Raw genomic sequence first — 26340 nt, forward strand, 5'->3', positions numbered from 1 at the left:
CAATGATATGTTTTCTTACAGTAATTCATAGGAAGCCTTAAATTGTACGAAATGGTAACTCGACTGTGATGCAATTCACATTTTCACATTAAATAAATACAATAAAATAATACGATCTACATTTAACATTACCTACTTACCTACAGTTTACAATACACATAACTTTGGTAAATATTAAATAATTAGGTACACCCCTATTTATTTAATAAGTAAAATAAGGCAATTTATGGAGAATTAACGCGAACGTCACCTAGACGCCCGCAACTCCGTTGCGACAAAAATCGTTTATCGCGCGGGAACCGTACATTTTTCCGGGATAAAAAGAATCCCATGTCCTTTCCCGGGACTCAAAGTATCTCCATACCAAATTTCAGCAAAATCGGTTCAACGGTTTGGGCGTGAAGAGGTAATAGACAGACAAACAGAGAGAGAGACAGACAGACAGATAGACAGACAGACACACTTTCGCATTTATAACATTAGTATGGAAGTATGGATGTTATTATTGGATATAACTAGAACATATAGTTATGCTTACGAAAATTTATAACGATAAGCTAAATTATAGTTAAATCAATTTCAGACGAGGTACTCGTTTAATGAACACATAATATTTGTAAAGCAAATTATTTTCAATTACAAATTAATAAAAATCATAACAACGTCTTAGAAAATTTGAATTTATAACAATGTAATTAATAATAATAATTGGCAATGAGCATTATAAAAAAGTATTTTCAGGTCATTCAGAATTTTCAATGGTGGACGGACTTTTCAAATTTCGCGAATGTTCAATAAACTAAACCTTTTTGGCCATATCTTGTAATGGAAGCATAGATTCAGCTGCTTTCTCGTCTGGGTCCTCGTGTTTCCTCTTCTTGCCCAAGCAGCTGGTGAAACACGTGTCGCCCTTCCCGAAGTTCTCTCCGTCCGCCAGCGATTGAGGCATAGGTTGGTTCATTGTCTCGGGAAGGAAGCAGCAAAGGAAGCCAGAAACGAGAGCGACGAGGCCGAAGGTCACGGCCGGAATCTTCGGATCGAACGAATCCAGCAAGGTTATCAAGGGAGTCAAAGCGCCTGACAATCTGGCGCACATAGAACCTAAGCCCATCGCAGAGTTACGAACGACAGTCGGGAACAGCTCAGCTGAGTAGTTGTAAATTATAGCAAACGATCCAGCTATAAACAGCTTGCCAGCGACCACTATCACTGTTGATAATATTGTGCCGGAAGCTATGAAAGCGGCAGCGATGCACGCCGTTCCTCCAATTAACATCATGGAGCTGATCAGCAACCGCCGGCCCCAGATGTCTAGGAAATACATGACGGCTCCGTAGCTGGGCAGTTCGACTAAACCGAACACTGCCGTTATGAGGTACGGGTTGCCTTCTAATTTGCCTGTACTCAAGGTCAGGCCGTAATATACCAGAGAATTCGCAAACCAAGACAAGCAAACGATGAGCGTCTTGTTCCGAAGATTGGGCGTCTTGAACAGATCGCCGGTACTCGCCGACGGCTCGTCAGATGATTTTGTGGTCGATAATTTTCCTCTAGCTATCAAGTCTGCCTTATCTAAGGTTTCGTTGGATTTGTTGAACTTTAAAGCTTTTTGTACTATCTCTACGGCTTCCTTACATCTACCTTGGGCCCACAGCCACCGGGGAGATTCGTCCATTATCCAAATATGGGGGAAGAGGAGGAGACCGTGTAAGCCATAAACCACTTGTAAGATTTGTCTATTGTCTATTATGGCTCCCCAACCGGCCACTAACATAATACCGAATGCGAAGAGACATTGGAAAGTGACTCCGCAGGCTGTACGTTTGCTGGCTCCGACGAGTTCCATTGACAGCACGAAGGCCGGGATATACGCCCCCGCCGAGCCGAATATTCCATAAAGGAACATTACAACTAAAAAGCTCCAGTATTCGGGTATGAAGGCAGCCGCTACACCGAGCGCACACTGCAAAACTCCCGACCAGCAGAACACAGTTTTGCGTCCAATTTTGTCAGCCAAGCCTCCCAAAAAGATGGCTCCGGTGAAGACTCCTAACATATATCCGGTTTGCGCGATGGCTCCTCGCCATCTTTGGTCGCATACGAGATTCCATTCGATCGCCCTGGATGAGGTCCTGTACCGGGTGTCGAAGACCCATTTCGAGCATGATATGGTTTCGTTGTCTTCGGAATACATGTGGCAGCTGTCCAGGGCTCCGGAGGGTGTGAGGGGTATGGCGGCGAGGATTTCTGGTGAGTTCCACGCTGCGGTGGTGTTGCTGGTGTCTACGCCGTCTATCCAGCATCTGTAACATTAAAATTTCCTGCGTCAAGGTTGTGTGCTTGGATCAAAAATCAAGATCAGGGAAAAGGAAAACGTATTGATCTTTATCGCCGTGGAAGCGTTCTTTTGCAGCCTGTACGGTATACCAACCTCATAAATATTGTTTCTGTTAGCTAACTAATTAAGCGAGATTGCATTTTGATTGAAGGATACAAGTAGTGTTAAATTTAAAATAATACTTACAACATTTCTTATATTTAAATTCATCTATTACACTGCTTACTGCTCTTGATCTAGAGATACGTCATGGGGGCAAAGAAAAATTATGCTCTACTTATTTTACTTGATTCTTATTAAATGATTTATACATTTGGGTGTTTTTATAGTTCGTTATAATCATTTAAATACTTTCAAATATAAATATTTCTTAACTACGTAGTAAAATACTACTAGGGAATAGGAATGTAATAAATGAATTTGTTATTAATTAACGTTTATTAAGTAAAAAACTTAAGTCACACAAAAATGATTTTATAATAAAGCACTCAGATGTAATTTTATACGAAATACGTAAAAGAATAATAAAAAGTACGGTACAAAATAAAATTAAATAAAAGATTTTGTAAGAAAAAATAAAAACTACCCAAGTAAGTTTTACATGCTCAGGCAGCTAACAAAATAGGTACGAGTACCTAACGGCGCAAAATCTGCGGAACAGGATTTTTTAAAGACTAGCCATACTTAGCTACCAGTTACCACACATTTTTTCAAAATGTCGCGTATCTGTATAGTTTTCCTTAATGCTCAACTTATCAATATTGGTCCAATTTTAGTTTTAGTAATTTTGGTTAATTTAGTAACTTGCGGCCTGCCTCATTAGAATTCTCATAAAATTATTTGTAAATCCTTAAAAATATTGCAATACATAAAAAAAATAAGCAGCCTTAGCCATTGAAGCCATTGAAGGCTTGCAATAGTTAAAAAAATATTAAGTCATTCTATTTTATACAATACATATTACATAGTAAAAATAGGAGAGGCATTTAAGTAGATACAGAAAGAGACATGTCTAAGTAATATTATTATTGTTATTTGTTATACTAAAAACAAAAAGAAATACAAATATGTATTATTTATATGGCAAATCGTCTGGTATTCACCGGCGTATTTAAAATTAAAAAATATTTATAAAATTAAAAAAGATCTAGCTAACGTTGTTCGTCTGTATAGAGGTGCAATCGATAGATTATCTTTTAGAAATCTGAATCAACTAATTTACAAACAAAAAAAAATTGATGCTCTTTGTTTCGGAAAAAATAATTATAATTTACAAGATACAGCACTTACGACTTGCTAACACTGTGAGATGAGAAAAATTAGGTAAAGTATTTATTGTTTAAAACTAGGAAGATAATCTAAAATCCAGTCTAATGATTCATTATATGAAATCTGACTAGACATCATAAGCATAATTGGCACTAACCAATATTAAGTCTTAACTTAATTTGATTCATAACTGGGGTAGAGTACGGTATTGTCGAGAAATTAATATAATTGATAGTGATGCATATTATACCTACATACATATTATTTCCATAATAATGTGCTGTACTTTTTATGAAAAGGTACAGATAGGTATCATATAACATACAAAAAACAGTAAACATTAGGTAAGTATAAAAATCCTGATCAACTTGACAAGAAATGTAAAACAAGAAGATAAGTAATATAAAAACCTAAAAATATGGAAATTGATACTTATCTTTACGAACTTAAATATCTATATCTATGTAATTTACTGGATAGAACTCACTGGCATAGTTTGACATTCTCCTTATGCTAATTTATATAATCTAAATTATATATTAAAAATGTTAAATGCAGGCACTCATTCATTGTCGACAATAACATTGTTCCCCTGAGATTTAATGCACTAACTACTACTAAGATTTAGATCCTGCTTCACAAACATAAAAAAATATTAACTAGAAAATATTTGATTTAGCACACAAACGTACAAATATACAAAGCAAACATAGACTCTCCTGAACATATTGTGCAAAGCTTACAAAGTCTACGCTTTTTGGGTCTAAATCTAACGAATACTTTAGATCTTGTAATCACTTGTATTGTATCTCTAATATTTAAGATCTTGCAAGACTTTGTAAAGTTAACAATAAACCTAACAGGTCAGAAGATAGGCAACAATAGTTAATGACATTTGTTACTATAATTAAGTACGCCTTTTCTTACTTTATATTTTGCAGTTGTAACTAGAACTATCATGTAGTTGAGTGGGTCTGTTTTCTACGCTTTCTTCTCGTTTAAATCAAGAGGGATCATAGTTTCGGGCACCTCGATCGAGCTGTCGCTGATTCGCCGCCCGCTACAGTTTGTGAAGCAGGTGTCACCGATTCCAAACTTTTCACCGTCTTCAATAGACTGCGGCAAGTTACGACCGATCGTTTCAGGGAGCAGGAACGTGGAGAAACCCGAGAATAGGGCGAGAAATCCGAATATAATAGTCGGTATCTTCGGATCGAGGGTATCCAACAGACTTATCAAAGGGGTAAAGGCACCCGACACGCTTGCGCACATACTTCCTAAGCCCACGCCAGAACTACGCACTACCGTCGGGAACAGTTCAGCTGAGTACTTGTAAATTATCGAGTACGAGCCCGATATAAATAGTTTTCCGATCATAACGACTCCGGTAGCAGAAGTAGACCCGTGCGGTAGAGCCACTACGACTAAACATGACACGCCTCCCAACAACATCATTGTACTTATCAGTGCTCTGTGCCCGATGCGATCTAGACAGTATATAATTATTACGTAGCTAGGGAGCTCGACGATGCCCATCAAAAACATAATAAAGTAAGGGTTGCCGTTTAGTTTCCCCGTGTTCAGTGAGAGCCCATAATACACGACGGAGTTAGCGAACCAGCAGCCGCAAATGATTAGGGTCTTCTTGAGCAGGTTGGGAGTTTTGAAGAGGTCGCCGGTACTCGCCATTTCATCGTCCGAATACTTGGCGCAAGTAGCTTTGCAATGCGACACCAGGGTGGCCGTATCGATGATCTCATTCGATCTGTTCATTTTCAAAGCTTTCTCGATTATCGCGACGGATTCTCTCGCTCGGCCTTGGGACCAAAGCCACCGGGGAGACTCGTCCATTAAAAACCAATGAGGAAGCAGTACAGCCGCGTGCAACGCATAAAGGATCTGCAAATAGAACCTATTGTCTATCAAGTATCCCCATGCGGCCAGCAGCATGATTCCCAGGGCGAACATGACTTGGAACGCGACACCGCAAATCGTTCGTCTGCTGGGTCCGACCAACTCCATCGTGAGTACGAATCCGGCGATGTACGATCCGGACCCGAATATACCGTACAAGAATCTGAGGGCAATGAACGTGTAGTAATCCGTCGAAAAGGCGACCGAAGCTCCGAACAACAGTTGGAGGACTCCCGCCCAAACGAACACGGTTTTTCTTCCGAATTTGTCGCACAGTCTTCCCAGTACTATAGAGCCGAGTAGGACACCGATCATGTACGCGGTCTGGGCCGCGGCTCCCATCCATCGCCTGCTGCAAACGAAGTCCCATTCTATGCCTCGCGAGGACGAATAGTATTGGGTGTCATAGACCCACGAGTTGCAGGTCTCGACTGTATTATTCTCCCCGTAAATGCTGCAAGAATCTAGTTTTCCGTGGGCGTTTAAAGGTATCGCCTTCTCCAGAAGCGTGGAGTTCCATGGTTCCGTAAAATTGCCGGTGTCGAGGCCGTCAACAGCACATCTGAAATTTATAAGTAAACATGTTAATACCTTTGCTTAGTATGTAAACATAAAACGTTTAAAGCACATAAAGTGAACAATACAATAAGTACAAAATTGTGTAAAGCTTCATAGTTAATGTGAGGAGCTAAATTATTCAGTGCCGTAATTTCTTATTGTTATTGAAACATTTAAATCTATGTTGTCGATTTACATGATTTTGATGATTCAAATGTTTTAGTGTCGATGATGTCGTAAAGAAATGATGTAAAATGTACCTAATACTTTTTAATCATGCATGCACCCCAAAACCCATGCAACGTCACAGAATATAATTTGTTAGTAATAATAATATATGTTCTATTAATAAAGAGGTTAAGCGTCAGAAAAAATAAGATAGGGACAATAAGATACATTAAAATAAGCGATTAGTTATATAAAAGCCATATCCATAAATATTTTTTGCCAGGAATAATACTTACTTTCCGAATTTTACACCGTTGGATAACACTCGAAGCCGATAAGTTGTCTTATTTATGTAATAGAAGTAAATCCTTAGACCCATAAAGCAGTTTAAAATAGCAAAGTCGGAAAAAATCATAGACTGCAGACCTAAGGATAAAAAAAAACTAGGTTTAGGGATGGAATACTCTTAGGAATCCCTTAAAATGGTTTGTTAGGATCACTTGCAATTCCTTAAAATTATAAGTAGCAATTTCTGGTCTGCGTAGCCTGCAATAGTTTTCTTGTCACACTCTGTTAGTGGAATTACTGCTAAAACAATATCTGCCACTTAGGGTTGATTCAGACAGCAACGCGACGCGTAGATGCATTTCTAAATTTGTATGGATTTCACAGATTTAAATTGCGTGAGACGTCTTGCGAATCTGTCAAATCCATACAAATTTATGCCGCGCCGCGCCTCTCCTCGCCTCGTCTGAATTGACCCTTAGGATATGCCGAAGCAGATATTATTTTAAAATTGTTTTTTTTTATATTGAAATTGTGTTGATATTTATGCACATCTTTCTTATTGTTTGTTACGTAAACATTATTTTTGCTTCAACGTCATAATTTTTTTTAGTATCTGTTAAAGCGAATCCTAACAGCATAGCAGCAAAAGTTAATCAAAGCATGCCACACCTGAATTTAAGTTATTTTTGGCTGATAAGTAACTTTTCCAACAAATCAGACAAAGGCAGCAAACATCGTTAATACTCGTATACCTAAGTTAGTTATCTGTTGAAAAATATTTTCTATTTTAAGTAGAGTTAGTGTAAACTTTTATTGAGTTGGTCGATCGTATTTTTTGTAAGGAAAGATAAGGTCATTCATTAGGTATATCATTTTGATAAGAAAGGACATGAAAAGAGCTGAGTAAATTAAGCAATTATTTACACACCTATTAACTTATGCAATAAAAGATTTTCCTAATAATTGAAATTCTGATACTATACACGGTATAACAAAACTAAGTGATAAACTGATAATACGGGTGTGAATGGGTTTCCTCTACACAGTTCGCTGTGAAAGTAGCAGCGCAGAAAAAGTAACTTTTTTTTACTTTTCAAAATTCATGCCCATACAAATCACAAAAAAATATGCTCTTACAGCGCTGTTACTTTTACAGTGAACTGTGTATGGGAACCCATACACACCCTAAAGTATTATCACTTAGAGCGCCTTCACATTACGTCGCAAGCAGTGCGGCAGCAGCGCTGCAGCCGTAATGTGAATTCAGCCTTAGTTTTGTTACACCGTTTAATATGCGCACACAGTAAACCCATTCTACCGAATAGCGAAAAACCAATTCATCTCCTTTCCATGCGCATGCGTTTTTCTTAAGGAGATGAAAAGGATTGAAAAGAAAGGTGTATAAGGTAAGCTCCCAATTGCTTGCACATTGAGATTGATGTCAAACTCTCATAGGTAAGTGAAACTTTATTGATTGTTCACCGGATCTAACGATTCGCATGCGACGATTTTTTTTAATGGACTTAATGCCTTAAGGCATTAAGTCTATTTTTTTTTGTCTATTTAGTATTAGTATAGTAAAGTTTATTTAGTACTTGTGTCGTTAAAGATAATTATGTAAACCCATAAATTATGAAATAATTAATGGGTTTGGGTGGATCACTTAATTTTCGTAGCATTGCCGATAGTCGATGACGAGCTGCCGATGTACGTATGTGACACGTCGACGCTTATGCCACTTGAAGGAATGGCTTGATTACATAAACCAAAAATTTCGGAATAATGCTCTCTAGCGAGCATTAAGCAGTACCTATAGCCAGTATGGTACTTATGTATTATGTAAGTATCTACTGGCTAATAAATCCATATTACTAATAAAATGCGAAAGTCTGTCTGTTACCTCTTTACGCCTAAACCGCTGAGCCGATTTTACTGAAATTTGGCATGGAGATACTTTGAGTCCCGGGAAAGGACATAGTATACTTTTTGTCCTGGAAAAATGTACGGTTCCCGCGCGATAAACGACTTTTGGCGCAACGGAGTCGCGGGCATCATCTAGTAATTAATATGCATTTTACAAAGTGTTAGGCCAAGCGATTTTTGGGGTACTTCTGATATAAGTAAAGCTAATACTTAATAATAATTCTACAAAGAACTCTAGCATTATTTTTCTCCTTTGTCTGATACATGTAACAAAGACATTTAAAGTCAATGGTGAGCCTGCCAATATTAAGGCCTTGCTGCATTAATTTTTTTATTTAAGGCAAAATATAGAGTAGAAGATCTACTTAAGGTGTGAATCACGACAGAGGTCGCATTGTCTTATATGAATTTGTTCACGTTTATTGAAGTTTTCATTAGTACCTACCAAGATCACACATATAAAGTTCTGGTTTCTGTAAGGAAAATCTTATGCAACATCAGGTAATACTTAACATAGTGTGTTGTTTGTGTGTGACTATATTTCTCGGAAAATGCTTAATAGATAAATGATATTAAGGGCTACTACTCCGTACTGTATCCAGCTTAATTTTACTCTAGAATGTAGCTTGGTTCCTTGTTGGATCCATTCTTTGTAAAAAAATTGCTTTTCATGGAAATACGTTTTGTAGTTCAATAAGAAACTAACGGAATCGAAGTAGGAACGAAGGTGCATTTAATTTGTATTGCAATGAAATAGTATGATTTAGTGGTACTGGTTTTTTACGGGACTTTTTTCTAAGAAACCACTTTATACCAATTTACGTGCAATAGATCGAAACAATCGATCGTAAATGAGTGGTCGCTCTAATGATTGATGTTGCACTCATGTTTGAGGACAATAATGAGAATATTGTCTCTTTCCTCATTAAACAGTTTTCCCTTAAAACTGTTCAATAGTATAATTCCTTCGAACAAGTTTAAATACTTTGTTCATAAGTTTTGTCGCAAGCCTTTTTTAAAGTACTAAACTTATTTTCGACATGCTCTCAGCTCTTCCATGTATTATAATTGAAAGGAAATTCTCTACATCAAATATAGATTACAGAGTTTTCCTCTGACTTTTTATGACCACCGATTTAAGAGTAATTAAGAGGTTTCTTATTAATTAATAATTTCATTCGTTGTAATATATTTACTTCCAATAATTGTTAAGACTTCTTTTCATTTTAAGAAGTGCGTTTAAAGGTACATTGTTTTCAAGGGAGAGCCATCTTCGGCATGAATGGGCCGGCTCGACCAGAGAAATACCACGTTCTCACGGAAAACCGGCGTGAAACAGCGCTTGCGCTGTGTTTCGCTGAGTGAGTAAGTTTACCGGAGGTCCAATCCCCTACCCTATTCCCTTTCCTACCCTCCCCTATTCCCTTCCCTTCCCATCACTACCCTCCCCTATTATCTTATTCCCTCTTAAAAGGCCGGTAACGCACCTGCAGCTCTTCTGATGCTGCGAGTGTCCATGGGCGACGGAAGTTGCTTTCCATCAGGTGACCGGTTTGCTCGTTTGCCCCCTTATTTCATAAAAAAAAAGGATAAGATGAGACCGCGACACTACGCGGCAGCGACGCGACGCGGCACTTAGGTTTTAGGGTTGATTCAGACCGCAATGCAACGAGGCGAGGCGCGGCATAAAGTAGGGATTTGACAGATTTCAATTAGAAATGCATCTACGCGTCGCGTTGTGGTCTGAACCACACCCTTACAAGGGCTTCTTATGCTAAGTACTCACATGCGGTTTTGCTCGATAGTTTTATTCCAAATCCAGTATAATTATTGCTGTGTGGACCGCAAAACTGACAGCTCGAAGGCTCGCATCGAGCCGTCTTGATGGAATGAAATATATCAATTTAGAATAAAACTATCGAGCAATGCTGAATGTGTGGACGAAATCCCGAGCCGCGGGTTTTGCTCGACGTTATTGCTCGATCGAGCAAAACCGTATGTGAGTACAGTATTACAGTATTTAATTATAGAGTATTACAGTAGCATTACAGATGAACAGCACTAGTCGAGTTGTCGACGGCAGTCGACGGTAGTCGGCGGCGCGCTGTCGCCGATCAATTGATAGATGTCAGTTGTATATGGAACGTGAAGTGTCGCGTCGTCTGACGTGTCGTGTCGCTTTAGTGCGGTCTCGCCTTGAAGGCGAATTTCCGGCGTAAGATCATTAAAAAAGGACTAGTAACTTTTTTCAATGACCTTTTTGCTGCAAGTAGTTTTAACTCTCTCCACGTTGGATCATGATGAATAACCATGATTGCGAAGATATTATAGATTGTATCATCGAAAAATTGATTCATACTACTTGTACTATTATCTATTCTGTATTCATACGCAGATGGCGTAACTACTTTATTTGATGGGTTATCTCCAGACAAGGTTATATAATATTATATCCGATAACGCGAACAAATCACGTAGGTCCGGCATCTGCCAATGAATCAATTTATTTGACATCAACCATGGGCAATCATGGACGAATATGCCGCTCTCATCGCTTTTCATGTCATAGGCCAACCTGGAGAGGGTTAACAGCATTCAGGTAATCCAGGAACGTACCTATGTTCAGGTACTGCGGCAACAGTGACCAGGGACAGCATGTGGAGGCCGGCTGTCATGGCGGCGAGGATGTGGAGGAAGAACTGGAAACCCTGATACCGCCCGAAGTCGCCTGGAAATGGTAGTTTAGTTTATTAGTTGAGTGTAGGGAATGTTATTATTCGACAAGTTTACTATTCGAATAATTCGAATATTTTACAAAAGTTTTCGAATAATTCGAATATTATTCGAATAATTCTAAATTTTTGAAAAATGCTGAAAACTCTGAACAATATATAGTAACAAAATACTTCGTACAACCATGTACAACCTATTTTTACAACGAAGTAAGCAATTCTAATTTTTACTTTCATCAACATAAATCTTTGTAAATGACATAGTTAATTTTTATCGTTAAACACTTTAAAAATGTATATTTTAAGGTTACAGCTGGGCAATAAAAGAAAGGCTGTAAATTGTAAACCGTTTTCGATCGTAGCACCTTTTACTTTTCTCATGTGATTATGCTTGAAAGAAGTCAATGGATACGGCTGGGCTAAAATGGTCACATTTAGCAATTCCTCTCAATCAATTCAGCAAATGAATTGTTAAAACTGTCAAACTGACAAATGTCAAATCAGTACAAAAATTCAGAAACGAATTGCAAGCAGAGTTGCATTTTGCGATTTTAGAAAAATTAAGCATATTATGATTAATATCATGATTCTTCAAAGCGACCATTTTAGCCCCGCAGATCGTGAGCGACCATTACTGACGATACGGAAATCCATGACTGAAAGGAGTTTATAATATCTTCATTTTCATGTCTCTAAAGACATAATAAAAAATATAATTGTCTAAACAATTATATTTTTTATTATATTATTATAATATAATAAAAAATGTATACGTGGGAGAGCCATGCTTCAGCACGAATGGGCCGGCTCGACCGGAGAAATACCAAGTTCTCACAGAAAATAGTTGTTTTGCTTGAAAACGTGCAAATGAATTTAATTGACGTTTCTAAAACATGGTCGACGGTGACGATGAATGGTCGTATACTTATAAGCTAAACTAAAAACAGATTTATATTATCATGAAAGATGTAGAATATTCATAAATAATATTATTTTTCTAAAATAAAATTAATTATGTTCTTATTCCATGTTAATTTTACTAGAGATCGCCCAATGGTCGAAATTCGACCTTACTTGCAACGACAATTTAGGACTACTACCTATATTTTGTAAAAAATATTGACTTCATCATAGTTTTTTTCAATTCTTGTCTTTGGGACTCAGCTGATTTCAGACTAGCCGTTTAAGCATTGTCTAATACTATCTAAAATTAAATAAAAAAAAAACAATAATCTATTTTCAATTTGTCAACTTGTTGTCAACAGACCTCAACAATAAATAAAAGAGTATAATTCGTATGTACAGGCTTGTCACTCAAAAATCTGTCATTTTTCCTAGTAGTAGTGTCGTAGTGTGTGTAACGTTTTATTTGTTAAAAATATATATGATAAAAGCATAATTTTAAAATAATATTAGCTCGATGCACTCCTTCACCATATAAACTATAACTGTGCGAAATTTCTTGCACCTACGTTTTCCCATTTTTCGTAAAAAGGGTTACAAAGTTTTTCTCTCACGTATTAATATATAGATGTTTGATAGCATTTTAAACAAAAATAAAAAATATTTTTACTATTCGACTTATTCGAAAAATAATTTGGCGAATATTCGAATAATATAATCGTCGAATATTCAAATAAAACGAGTATTCGAATATTCGAATAACATACCCTAATAAGTGTTAAAAGTATGTAAGGAGTTTTCACAAAACTCGCACTCAGAGACGAACATTAAATAAATAAATAATATCTATGGACGCTTCACACCACGTCAGTCTGATCCTGTGCTAAGACTTACCTAAAGGACTTGTGTTACAGATACCAGACAACGGAAATATATTCAATACTTTTATACTATACATATATTTAAGATTTTTATTATATTATACACATATTTAATACAACATCCAGACCCGGGAACATTGAAAACTTTCGGCGGGATTCGAACCCGCGACCCCCGGCTTGAGCTACCAACGCACTCACCACTGAGCCATAGAGGTCGTCGAACATTAATTAATTAACTGTAATAAAATGAAGATTTTGACATAAGCCCCACACATTATTAAATTGAATGTCTCTGAGTGTGGCCATGAGGACAAGACGTAGGGCAATACAGTAAAATTGTTGTGAAATGCTGATGTAGTTAAAGTTATTTTAGGATTTTAAGGTGTTTTCACAGAAAGCCAATTTAAACGCACTTTATTTTAGGAAATAATAGAATAGAAAATTAGACTAGAATAATTACAGTACAAATAAAAATACATAATTTATACTTTTTCATAAAAACACCCTTTCCAATAAAATATCGGTTTATATTTTGTCGTCTTTCAGAAACAATAATTATTATAGATGTAGCAACTAATAATTTAAAAACTCTATAAACATTAATGCTGTTAATTTTATTATTATATATTTATCCATTCATTAGCATGCAGAAAATGCTAAACGATGTATATGACAAAATAGCGTGATAATTGAATTATCACGCTATTTTGTCAATTAATAACACTTTTCAATGCAAATACATCGTTTAGCATTTTTATAGTTTTCTTTTATCATATAATTATAGTTCAGTTAGTGAGGCCTAGAATAATGCTAGTGGGGTTTAGGTAAACTAGCTTCTACGAACATAAATGCCGATTAGTTAATTCGCAGTAATCATCCACTTGAATCGCTAATGTCGTTTCGTGACAAACGTTTAACGTTCCTAGCCTACTTCTGCATGCTAATGAATGGATAAATATATAAATATCCATGTAAATATAAAGTGAACACTCTAATCAGATTTTATTTGTTGCTAGCCGTATAGCGAAATCGTATGAAATAATACAGTACAGAAAATTACCAGATTTTGTGTTCTTGTTTCATGTAGAGTCAATTTTTGCTGGATAACTTTGGAACTTTATACCAAATTATAAGATCGGAAGGTCTAAGGTCTAATTAGTGATACTTGAGAGGAAGCTTCCAGAAACAATAAACCTATTCGCTTATTTGCACTTTAAAGTTTGAAGAAATTTAAGAAACAATCAAACATGAAATAAAAAAAATTGCAACAAATATAATATACTAATAATAAAATATCATAAATGATTCAGTTACGTAATTCATTCATTAATGAATCGTAATTTTTTTATTACGTAATTAATTGATAGGCGCTCTTATCTACTAGAAGCAACTACTGAATCACACCAGATAGAGCACGCTCTAAGTCTTTCAGGCAGTTATAATACAAAGTTTATAATTGTAGATACTGCTATAGTAAAATTTTAGCAGTATGTATTAGGTTTTCTCTATGTACAAGTCACTTGATTTGAGGATATAGACACACTTGTGGTAAGTGAATTTATAATAATAATAATATAATAATATTTATGGACGCTTCACACAACGTCAGACTGGCTCCGTGGTAAGTACCTGAAGGACTTGTTGAACTTGGACTGACCAGACAACGGAAATATATTTAATACTTTTATTTATACTTTACATATATTTAAGATTTTTATTATATGATACACATATTTAATACACATCGATGACCCAGGAACTTTGAAAATGTTTTGTTCCATCGGCGGGATTCGAACCCGCGACCCCCGGCTTGAGTTGCCACACACTCTAACCATTGAGCCACGGAGGTCGTCAATTACATTATAGATAACTTTTGTATAATATAACAGAATAAGTTCTCATCTTTAAGTTATATTCAAATATCTTGTTAAATCACCTATCTCTGTTATAGATATAAAATATAGATAATAGACAATCAACACACTACGTACACCGGCGTTTACATAAACCAATTATTATAATTATCTTACCGGCCACCGCATTATCTTTCATTTCCTCTAACATAACATTAACTTACACGTAATACATGCTCCCATTAAGAAAGTAGAGTTTGGAGTTCTAAGTAATTCAGACGTTTTGGATTTGGCTCTTATATATTTTTATCACAGTTTCTAAAATCACAATAGAAGATATATAAAAGTAATAAGTAACTTTAACTTACATCAACATAATAATTATAATTAATAAATGTTATTTTTTAACACATTCAGTCCTTGTAGTAAACTACAGAATCACTGTAGAGACATAATATCTTCATTTCGAACTAAATATTATTTAATTTAATACATATAAATCATACATTTTCTGGGATAAAAAACGTTCCTAACTTCGTATGCCCGTTTTTGAGAATTAAAGCAACGCCTAAAATTCATTAAGGCCCAGTAGTCCCTAAAATAAGCAGAATGTACTACATTTTTTGTTTTTTCTAGAAAGTGTGTATTTTAGCCATAAAATGATTTTATTATGAAAAACAGCGTTATTTCTATCATTTCAACAGCATTTGTTTCTATCGATCAGAATTTTTCAAATTATGTACTGATATACCTTTGCGTATAGGAAATTTTCTTAATTTTAAAACGGTACTTTTTTATACTTAAATAATGAAATTTTCTTTACAAAAAACATTATTAAAAAAACTCATTTTACGTATTTGCAAGTTGCAACAACCACAGCGCCTAAAAGATTTATATTGGTCTAAGCATGAAGAGAACATGAAGAGCTAACAGCAGACACTTTTGCAATTAATAATATTAGTATACATTGGCCTGGTTTCAGAAAACAGTTATATTTAAACATGCAAATAAATTGTAGATATAATTGACCGATTGCGACACGAAAGCTAAATTCAAGATGCATCGAGGTTGTTGACCTGTGGATTATTTTTACACGCGCACTCAGTGCAAATGTTAACTGTTGTCTGCGGTGACTATATATTTTAATGCGAGAGCCGTCGGTCACAAATCTCACAATAGAATTTAATGATTACTTAAATTTAATTGAATAAGGTTACTTAGCTAAGTTAATGAAGAAACATTATGCTATCCAGTACAGTTCAGTAATATAATAAAGTTAACTTAGTTAAGGCATCTTGCTTGTAAGAAAGGTAAAGAAGAATTAGAGAATTTGACTTGACGTTTGTAATTGGCTTTCGTCAGCATTTGATCAGATAACTCTTCTCCTTCATCTTCACTTATCTACCAAAAATCAAGAAATAACTCTATAATCTTTTTTTTTTATTATGAAATAAGGGGGCAAACGAGCAAACGAGTGACCTGATGGAAAGCAACTTCCGTCGCCCATGGACACTCGCAGCATCAGAAGAGCTGCAGGTGCGTTGCCGGCCTTTTAAGAGGGAATAGAGGAGGGTAGGGAAGGGAAGGAAAGGGAATAGTTGAGGGTAGGGAAGGGAATAGGGTAGGGGTTAGGGGATTGGGCTTCCGGTAAACTCACTCACTCGGCGAAACACAGCGCAAGCGCTGTTTCACGCCGGTTTTCTGTGAGAACGTGGTATTTCTCCGGTCGAGCCGGCCCGTTCGTGCCGAAGCATGGCCCTCCCACGTATTGTATTCTACATCACTACATGTGGTCACTGTTAAGCATTAGTGTCCTAGCCCACATTTTTTTTGTTGTTAAATTTCGAATGCAGTCTTGTCCTAAATCATCTAAAGAACATAACTGCATTCATAACTCAATACTTATTTTTTGTGGGTTAGTACACGAATGCTTAACAATTTAAATTTTATTTCTACTAACACTATGGATTTTTTGTGATCTGAAATAAATGGTTATTATTATTATTATTAACAGGGTCAAATTATTTAGTAGGTCTTATTGGGTATACCTACATAATACTTTTTGAATCGCTCGACGACAACTTTTTGAGATGCAATTCACCTAGTAAGTTTTCCGTGGGAAAACTCTGGAAAGCGAGGCACGGCTGTTCGCATTCCCTACTAGGTTTCTCAATGTTTAAAGTGATTTGTAAGAATGCAGTGCTATAAACAGCTCGTAAACTGCTATCAGCGAGTGAACGCCCTGTATGAGGACGCTATTGGCCAATCACGTGATCACTTATTAATATAATTATCAGTTACGTGTAGGTTATGTAAGTCACGATAAAAATTATCAGTTGTATAAATAATTTGCAAATTTTGTATAATATATCTACAAGTAAGAAAGCGAAACATCTTTCTTTTCATCTTTTTGAAATTAAAGTGTTTTGAAAAAGCGTTTATAATAAATAATAATTTACATTATTATTGTCTATATTTTGTAATAACCTAAAAATAATACTAATTTGTTTGTATGTATGTAATACATACATGGACCATGGTAATACAAATGTGTGTGTTTTTGCAAGCTACGAAAAACATTTTCCTTCATCACATTAACAGACCGGTGGTAGATATCATAGACATTCAAGAAAGAGTTCTTTGTCAAGAATCTTGTTACTTTTTGGCAAATAAAATAATATTTCATTCATGTATAATATTATTTGTACTGTTTATATTTCTCTTATATTTGTTAAATAACTGCGTGAATGGAAACGTTAGCAGAGAGCAACAACAAACAAGTTGATATAGGACATGCGAATAGAAGTCAATAGTTTATCAGTTTTACGAGCGTATAATATTATAATTGCTAACTGTAAGTCGTTACGTTTTATACATCACGTTGCTATATTTCGACCTTTTTTATGACCCGAGTCCCGACCATGGTATGATATTTGGCATTTGCTTTGATATCATGCATGTATGCTTAATATGCATGTCCCCGCAGGGGGTCGCGACCCACAAGTTGAAAAACACTGCTTTATTGTTTAATAACAATACTACATTTCAATTCAACAATACAACATTTCGGCCTACCAAAAGAGCTAACATTTTTCAGGCATATTTTATACAACATAGCTGTAAAAAAGAGCGTGATTGAAGTGTGTTTGCTTCATCATAGCGCCTGTTATTACCTGTTAACATAAGCGACATAATTTAAATAGTAAATTTTTTTAAATACTATTTTGCTAAGAAATTCTTGAAAAATAAGTCGTTATAAGGAACGAGTCGGTACTACGTAGGTATTATGTACAGACTAATTACCCTTTAGCTGCATCAAGTAGTAAATTACTGATGATGATACACAATTAGTACACAGTTGATGATCTCAAATCTACGCACAATGCTCTTATCTTGACAGTCAATAATAAATGATAATAATATAAGGTATAATATGAGTGAAGACAAAGATAAAACAGTAGCTTTTAGCCAAGTTATCAGCGCAAATTAGGTACAATGACAATGTTCATTGTTCCAACAGAAAAATTTGTGAGATTTATGTTTAAACATTATCTATTAGGCTCTACACTCTATGTATTGGCCATTATTAAGCGAACCTTAAGATAAAATATTTAATACGAAGTGACCAAAACGACTGCAGACGTAGATACTTTACACGTAGATTTACACGTGCGGTATCAGTTATCACTTGCGCGATATTTAACAGTGCTGTTAGGCGATTTTTAGGCATGATTAAATACCAACTTTTTTATTTGGATAGTTCTTAGTTAAGAAAAAGTGCTCATTCGAAATTTAAAAGTTAATACCGTTATTACCTATGATTAATTATTATTATTATAATATTTTATTACTCACTCCCATAACATTGATAAAATCTTTCTAAGTAATAACGATTAACTGACTATAGGACACAATATAATAACATACTAGAAACGTGTTCGTGATCCTCGTCCGATCAAGGACTTGTATTAATAGTGACGGTAACCACATCACATATGAGACAATATTGCTAAGCAAATATAATAATTCTTGAGAATAAAACTTTAATAAATACGGTATTATATTTAAAGTATTTGAGGCAAATACCAAAATGACCTGTAATGTTGTTTGTCGTGTCCAATTAAAGAAAGTCATTTTGAGATTTAAACATTTGAATCAAAACATAATAATTAGTAATTAAATTTAGCATATTATTATAGCTCCACCTCCATTGACTATATACAGTATGTAACAAAAATAAATGATAATACTTTAGGGTGTGTACGTGTTCCTTATAGAGATTTCACTGTGAAAGTAGCAGCTCTGAAAGACGAAAAAAAAAATCACTTTTGTATGGGCAAGGGCCCGAGCGTCACGAGTTTCCCTATACAAAAGTGAAAAAAAATTTTGGTCTTTAGCGCTGCTACTTTCACAGTGAACTCTCTACAAGGAACACGTACACACCCTAAAGTATTATCACTTATTTTTGTTACACCCTGTAGAGCACTACAGGCAAATGCAAAAAAAAATTATCCTAATATTCATGCTTTCGTATTTTCTTTAGGTTTGGCGGAAAATAGATGAAAATTGGGTGGGTGGGGAAAGTTTATAGAGTTTCCTGTTATGTTCATAAGTTAAACCTTTTAGCGACAGCGTTAATATTTTATGTTCTGTGCCTATAGTTAGCCTTACCACAATAATATATATTAGTAGTACCAAGCCTTACATAGTAAATAGCTACATAATATAAGCTGCTATCCAATGACGTTAATTTAAAAAACAAATTATCAGTAAATGTTGACGAGCGTTCTGTTTTCTTTGTGAATTATTCAGGTCATACCTGACACGATTTTACACTAAACGCGTGCTATAGGCACAACTACTGTATTATCATTTAAATTACTGGTCACTATCTAGAAAGAAAGGTAGGCAGGGTCTAAAGGTAGGAAAGGTATAGTTCGTTGACTGATAAGATGATAAGTGATAATAGATTTTTACAAAGTTAGCTGGTTGTCTAGTCGATATCCAAATATTAGACTTTATTTATGCAAAGTACGACCAACGACTGCTTATCTCTACATCCCAAAAATATGTCGACCAAGTAACATAATCTATTTAGAATAAAATATTTTAATTGATTAGTGATTACGAATTTGTGTCACAATGTAAATTATTATTGGAACGAAGTTCCTTATCGCGCGTTGCGAAAGGGTGCTAGACAGAAAAAGTTGTAACGACATGACACAGAAGTGTCAGTATATTACAACTATAGCAAAAATGCTATAGTTGTAAGCCGTGCGGCAGCGCGTGTTTCTCTCTCTGTCTCTCTCTCCATTCGCAGGACTCAAAGTATCCCCGTTGGCCATTCATATTCATTTCATCTTAACACACTTACACATATATTATTATGATTGTGAATGAATAAAACAGATAACGAAATGCGATTGACCAAATCACATGTCACCATGTAATGCCTTCTGTAGCTTCTATTTATAAACGGCTAACTGCGTCAGTCGGCCAGCCCTGGCTACAAGTAAACACAATAAACTAGCATTCTTACCCCATACTAAATACGATTGTTTGATATTGGGTTGGGTTGATATGTGTTAGGTTTTATACGACTTGACAATGCCTTATGTCTTATTTGCTCATAATTTTGAAATTGGAACAAAAAACGTAGTAGACTTGCAACGATAGGGTTGAGAATTTTTTTGTGAGTAACTTATTGTCGATACTGAGTCCAAATAAATAAGAGTTTTATTTTCGTCGTATTATTTATTATTCATAAATAAAACATACATTTAAAGTAAAGTTACATTTCGTCCTATAACAGGAAAAATGATCAAACAGATTGGCATATTATTATACTTGTAAAATGTTACTTCATTTACAACAGATACAATTACGTATGTAATTATTACTTTATTATCAACTCGTTTTACGTGCACACTACTAAACCTTGAAAATATGGTTCGTCTCGCAAGAAAGCAATTGAACAAACAGACAAAATAAACTTCGAAAACAGCGAAAACTACTGTACAAAGTCACTACGTCTTTCCGAACTCGTGAAAGTGAAAGTAAATAAAATGAACGAGTCCAAAAGAAGTATTCGGGCGTAAGAAGGTTTTCTTTTTTTTTTTAATTGCTTCTTTATCATTGTTATTTCATTTTTTCAAGTTAAATTTCTTTGTCGGTAATGGAAAAAGTGATTGAAGTTATGTCACAAAGCGATATTAGAAATGAGAATCGAAAGTATTGTATTTAATATATTGCTGAATCTTTGAGGAAACCTTCTTTCGATAGTTCCTTAAAATCTTTATAATATTCTTGTATATTTTGATCGATCAATTTTATCGATGCTTTTCAGGGCATCCCTAGTCAACCCTTACAGACGGCATTATTGATTTACTAACATATTAAAAATAGCCTCAAGGTAGACAGTAAATGACACTCATACATATTCATTACCACCGACTGGGATTCCTTTGTTTTGTCCATACAGAGTGTTATGAAATCATGAAAAAGTCGAAGCAACTGGACCGCGTAATTGTCAACTTAAGAAGGCGGTGAGGAATTTTAATTGGTCGCATTTTGTTACTCTTTGACGTGCACGAATATTATTTGTTACTGAAGCGAATATTTATTGTTTGAAATTGAGGTTTTTAATTACTTACTTGGAAGTTACGGTAACAATGTGCCAAAAAAAAAAAAAAACCTTTCTTTTTTTTTTTTTGTAAACATAGACTATATAATAACATGAAAGAAACAAAAATATTTTAAATAACATCGAAACTTATTCTTCTAATTCTACCTAATTTTGATACAAACGTGACCTCTTTTCGCACGTCTCTTTTACCGAAACATAATACTTATTTTATCTTCTGGGAATTATCCTAAGATATTAAATGAATGACTGGAGATCATGAATATAGGAAATCATAACAAGAGAAACTGTTCCGCATTTTAACATAATTTGTTGAACGATTCGCTTTCCTTGACATTTAATGTAGCCATTAAGTACACAATAATAAAGTAAGGACAACAAACGATCTTTTCATTTATGTAATGAGGTATGAATGCAAATAGCTAGTTGTTAACCAAATCTGTTGTTGTCACAACATCTAAAGGCAAAGGGTGGAGCAGCAAAGTAACGAAAAAAGGATATGGGCGAACAGTCCATAGACGGCCCCAATTTTATAATTAAAAAAAAAACAAATCTGTTGCCAGCAGTGACGAGGCTTTTCTCCAAAGTTTATGCCTACAGTAAATAATATAAATTATCTGACGAGGAGCTATAGCTATACGATGCTTGATTTTTAAATAAATCGCTGAAACTGAATTTTATTAACTAAGTACATAAAGCAGATACACATTTTGACAGACTTACTCCTGGTGTTGGGGTCTATTACAATTTTTAATTGGCTCGTTTAAAAATAAATAGGGGTATGATCGCGGTAGTGGGAAGTTACACAAATTAGTTTCAAAATTTATATCAGATCTAAAGGGTAAGGCCCAATTTCACCAACGTCTGGTAGTGTTAGCTGGTTAAAATGTCTTCCCTTTCATTCATATGAAAAACGAAAGAGGTAAAGTGATACTTACGCGGGAGAGGCATGCTTCGGCATGAATGGGCCGGCTCGACCGGATAAATACCACGTTCTCACAGAAAACCGGTGTGAAACAGCGCTTGCGCTGTGTTTCGCCGAGTGAGTGAGTTTACCGGAGGCCCAATCCCCTACCCTATTCCCTTCCCTTCCCTACCTTCCCTTATTCCCTTCCCTTCCTTACCCTCCCCTATTACCCTATTCCCTCTTAAAAGGCCGGCAACGCACTTGCGGCTCTTCTGATGCTGCGAGTGTCCATGGGCGACGGATGTTGCTTTCCATCAGGTGACCCGTTTGTTCGTTTGTTTGTTGGTGAAATTGGGCCTAAATTTAATACTTAATAAATTTACGAGAATAATCATATTATAATAAGAATTTCTATTTTTTTCTTATAGCTTAGCAAAGTCCGATTAGTAAATAGGACAAACGATATAAAAGTAGTTATTTAGAGTATAAACTAAATTGTGAATGATAATTACTGACTTTGTCCGTTCTTAATTATTATCTGATCGTGGAATTAAACTGGACAACCAGCACGAGATGCAAAATCAGTACCTCGCAACTAATATTTAAATTTTATTACTTGTTACTCGGTAGGAACGATTAAAAACGGCCAATGTGAGTGTGACCCGCGTACGGAGGGTTCCGAACAATTAAATAGATGGTTATATGTAAATATTTATTCCGTTTTAATATAATATGACGATGAATACGCTTCTGAAATCCAAGTTTTCGATGGCAACAAAAAATAATTAAGATTATTTTTCCGACCCAAATATCGACCAATAGAATTGCACCATTCGACGTCACGTGGTACAACCTACATGGTATTATACTGATAATTTTTTGAAAATTTTCTCTGGTAGTTGCTATATATAAAAGACAAACACGTCAAACTGACAGGTTGAATTCAATTGTGTCTCTGGTGCAATTATATTGGCCGACATTTGGGACGGAAAAATAATCCCCCGAATACCACACGAGTTTCAAAATTATCTGGCATTTCCCTCAAGGTTCCCTGCAAACAAATAAAGTCGTCAAGTTTTTCAGGAAAAATCAATTTTTTAACCTGAAAAACTTGACTCGTTCATTTGTTTGCAACGAACCTATCGGGAAATATCCGATAATTTTGAAGCTCTTGTGGTATATAAGTGAAAATATCCCCTGGTTTGCAAAGTTTCGACAGAGAAGTCAAGAAATATTCACACGATTTTTTTCTATTTTGAGTACCTAGCAAGTATCTACCTATTTGTTCTAAAGGTGGCAACAAAAATACATCACGAGTGAAAAATTCAACATGATAATAATTAATACCGATAAGTCTCAGTAATATCTATTTTTGGGATTTAAAGCCTAGCCCAAAATAGATACCCTACTACTTATATGAAATTATGTTAATTTGAGCATAAAGCGTGCGCATTTTTTAAATTTAAAATTCAATGACCTCACACTAGGTAGTAACTAGTAGGTAAAGATTAGAATAAGGTTAGTTAAACATCGTCAATAAGGTCCTTGAACTCAATGGTACAATATTTTACGATAAAATCAACCATGTGCCATGCATACGCCCGCGCCAGTAGTGCGTGCTATTTAGTTTGTTCCTGTTATTTACTAGATGTTGCTCGCTACCTAGTGAGTAGAGCTATAAATCATTTATCGCACGGGAGCCGTACATTTTTGAAATAAATACTGACTGAAAATGGAGCCAAATTTCATTTCCAAGCCAGTTCTCCTGAATATTGACAGACTTTCATTACTATACTAGGTTTCCTTGGTCCTAGTCCTAGGTCTAGGTTACCTTGCACCAAAAATTATTTGCTGCGCGGGGACCGTACCTTTTTCCAGAATAAATACTGACCTATAACTGCAAATTAATTTGGAATTAAATGTATCCTGAGCAAGACAAACATCCAAATTGTTTCAGCTGATTAAGCGTAAAGATTCATCAGACTTTCATACACATTTATAATTTTATAGCCAGTATAATAACACGTAAACATGTCGTAGGTTACGTTTAAAATTAGCTTTTGAATGATTTTCTCTTAAACAACTGCAGTAAACATTATCCTTTAGAACAAAACAGTTTACACGTGACATCAACATAAGTATAACCGAGTAATTTATTATTTGTTATGAGTTATGACTTATGACTCTCATCAGTGACATCACTGTGACCTCATTAACATCTTTTTATGTTTTTTAGAAAGTAAATACTATATATCGATCAAAAATATATTTTTTTGGCACCACACAGTCTACGTCGCATTGCAGTTAGATGCATTCATTTTTAAAATATTACAGTCTCAACATTTGATATTAACTTTACTTATCTTTAGAATATTTTCCGACGTAAATATAATTTTGGAAGGCACATAAATAACATTTTTTGTGTTCCTTTTTTCAATTTAAATTTTTTAATTATAAAATAATAATCAAGCATAGTTTACTATAGCAAAATTACCTTTTGTATGGGTCTGAATTTTTTTCATAGACTATTACTGTTCTCAGTCCTAACTCCTATCAGAAAATTGCGCTCGATGTGGTCAGGAAAAAGTATACTTACTAAACTAAAAATACTGTTTTTATCCAGGGTCCAAACTAAATATATTATCATGCCTCTGTCTTGAGCGAAAAAGCAACAAACATACACAATCACAAACTGATATTATAAAATTAGTGTGATTTTGTTGCTAAGGTAGTACTAGACCTTGTGATTTGTTTATAGTGTTATCAACATTCATTGATTTTTCGTCACATTTCCGTGTACTATCGTCGTGCGAGCACCGCTACGGGCGTTTCATACATATTAATCATGAATTACATTACACTACTGTGACACTGTATGGCAAATGTCAAATCGAGAACGAGCAGTAAACGGGTTAAGTAAAAAATACTCAAAAAATGTTTTTATTTTTTTATTTAAGTATATATTTTTTTATTGCTTTTTAATTTTTTTTTTAATGCTTAATAAAGAATTTGAATTTAATAAAAAATTAATTTATAAATAGTTTATAGGCCTTTTGAAAAGATTTTTTGTTGCAAAATTGTAATTCTATATTGAAATTAACATAGCAAGTATCAAATTTGTGTATGTTACTTATCGTGTTATCGGCAAGTTGTTATACATTATGATAACACAAAAATGTCAACGATGAATGTAAAAAACTATAATTAACTATATTTTTCCCCGTTCATAACATCCTTATCACTTTTCAGAATAATACATTATTTAGTAATATTATTTTTTAATGTTAATAATTGATATTAGAGAATCCTAATTTACAGATCATTTCTATTAAAAAAAACTTATAGGAATTAATTAGTTAATACTTTATTAAATATTTTATTTATGTTAAACTTTATCATTTTCTTTAACCTTGAGACAAAAGTTTTTAAAGACGCTCAAGCGCTAAAAGCTCATAAAATTCAGGCTAGATTTGCAGTCGACCTTACGTGACCGGTTTGCGAAGTTACTTTCGATGTTCACAATGATCGATTCGAAATAATTACTCAATACTTGAAATTAAAAATTAAAGCTCTGTGCCAATAGAGCTTACGACACGTGTTATGTACCGTGACCGCATAGCACGCGGCCCGAATACCACGACCGGTCGTGTTAGCAGTTAGATTTACAGGAAAACGATAGTTAAGTACATTAATATATATTAGATAGTTAAATACAAAAAAATACATTATCGCATTTTTTATCAAAAAAATATTTTTTATGAATAGAAAAAGCAGCGGTAATGGGAGTGCTAAGACGTACCCAGCTTCCCCATCATCTCCTCGAGAGCGTGGTCCTTATCCATGGTGTTTCGTTGTTTTGTGTGTCACATATAACATGGATATATATTTTGAGGAGCGCGCAGTGACGTGCGCCAGGCGTGCGCGCCGGCGACTGGCGAATGAGTTTATGACGCTTGCCGACTC

At 35.0% G+C, this 26340-nt stretch overlaps 1 protein-coding gene across 2 annotated transcripts; it reads right to left on the reverse strand.

Moving 5' to 3' along the window:
* Positions 1-471: 471 nt before the first annotated feature.
* LOC121733666 (organic cation transporter protein) lies at positions 472-26340 on the reverse strand. 2 transcript variants are annotated; one of them, XM_042123989.1, is made up of 3 exons: positions 26177-26330; positions 11075-11186; positions 472-2303 (listed from the first exon to the last, which is right to left on the reverse strand). In XM_042123989.1, exons 1-3 carry the CDS (start codon positions 26217-26219, stop codon positions 800-802), a joined length of 1659 nt encoding a protein of 552 aa, XP_041979923.1. In that variant the 5' UTR covers positions 26220-26330; the 3' UTR covers positions 472-799. The 2 variants fall into 2 exon arrangements, with proteins under 2 accessions (XP_041979923.1, XP_041979924.1); XM_042123990.1 differs by lacking the exon at positions 472-2303 and adding an exon at positions 3991-6083 and having other exon boundaries at positions 26177-26340.

Source organism: Aricia agestis, chromosome 14 (genome assembly GCF_905147365.1).
Source record: "Aricia agestis chromosome 14, ilAriAges1.1, whole genome shotgun sequence".
Lineage (NCBI taxonomy): Eukaryota > Metazoa > Arthropoda > Insecta > Lepidoptera > Lycaenidae > Aricia > Aricia agestis.

Bases quoted from the DNA above. Each gene is read 5' to 3' on its own strand.
- LOC121733666 (XM_042123989.1), bottom strand. From the start codon at position 26,219: ATGGATAAGGACCACGCTCTCGAGGAGATGATGGGGAAGCTGG. The intron at 11,187-26,176 runs GTACGTCTTAGC...TACCATTTCCAG, and splicing joins GGAGATGATGGGGAAGCTGG to GCGACTTCGGGCGGTATCAG. The intron at 2,304-11,074 runs GTACGTTCCTGG...TTAATGTTACAG, and splicing joins GCCGCAGTACCTGAACATAG to ATGCTGGATAGACGGCGTAG.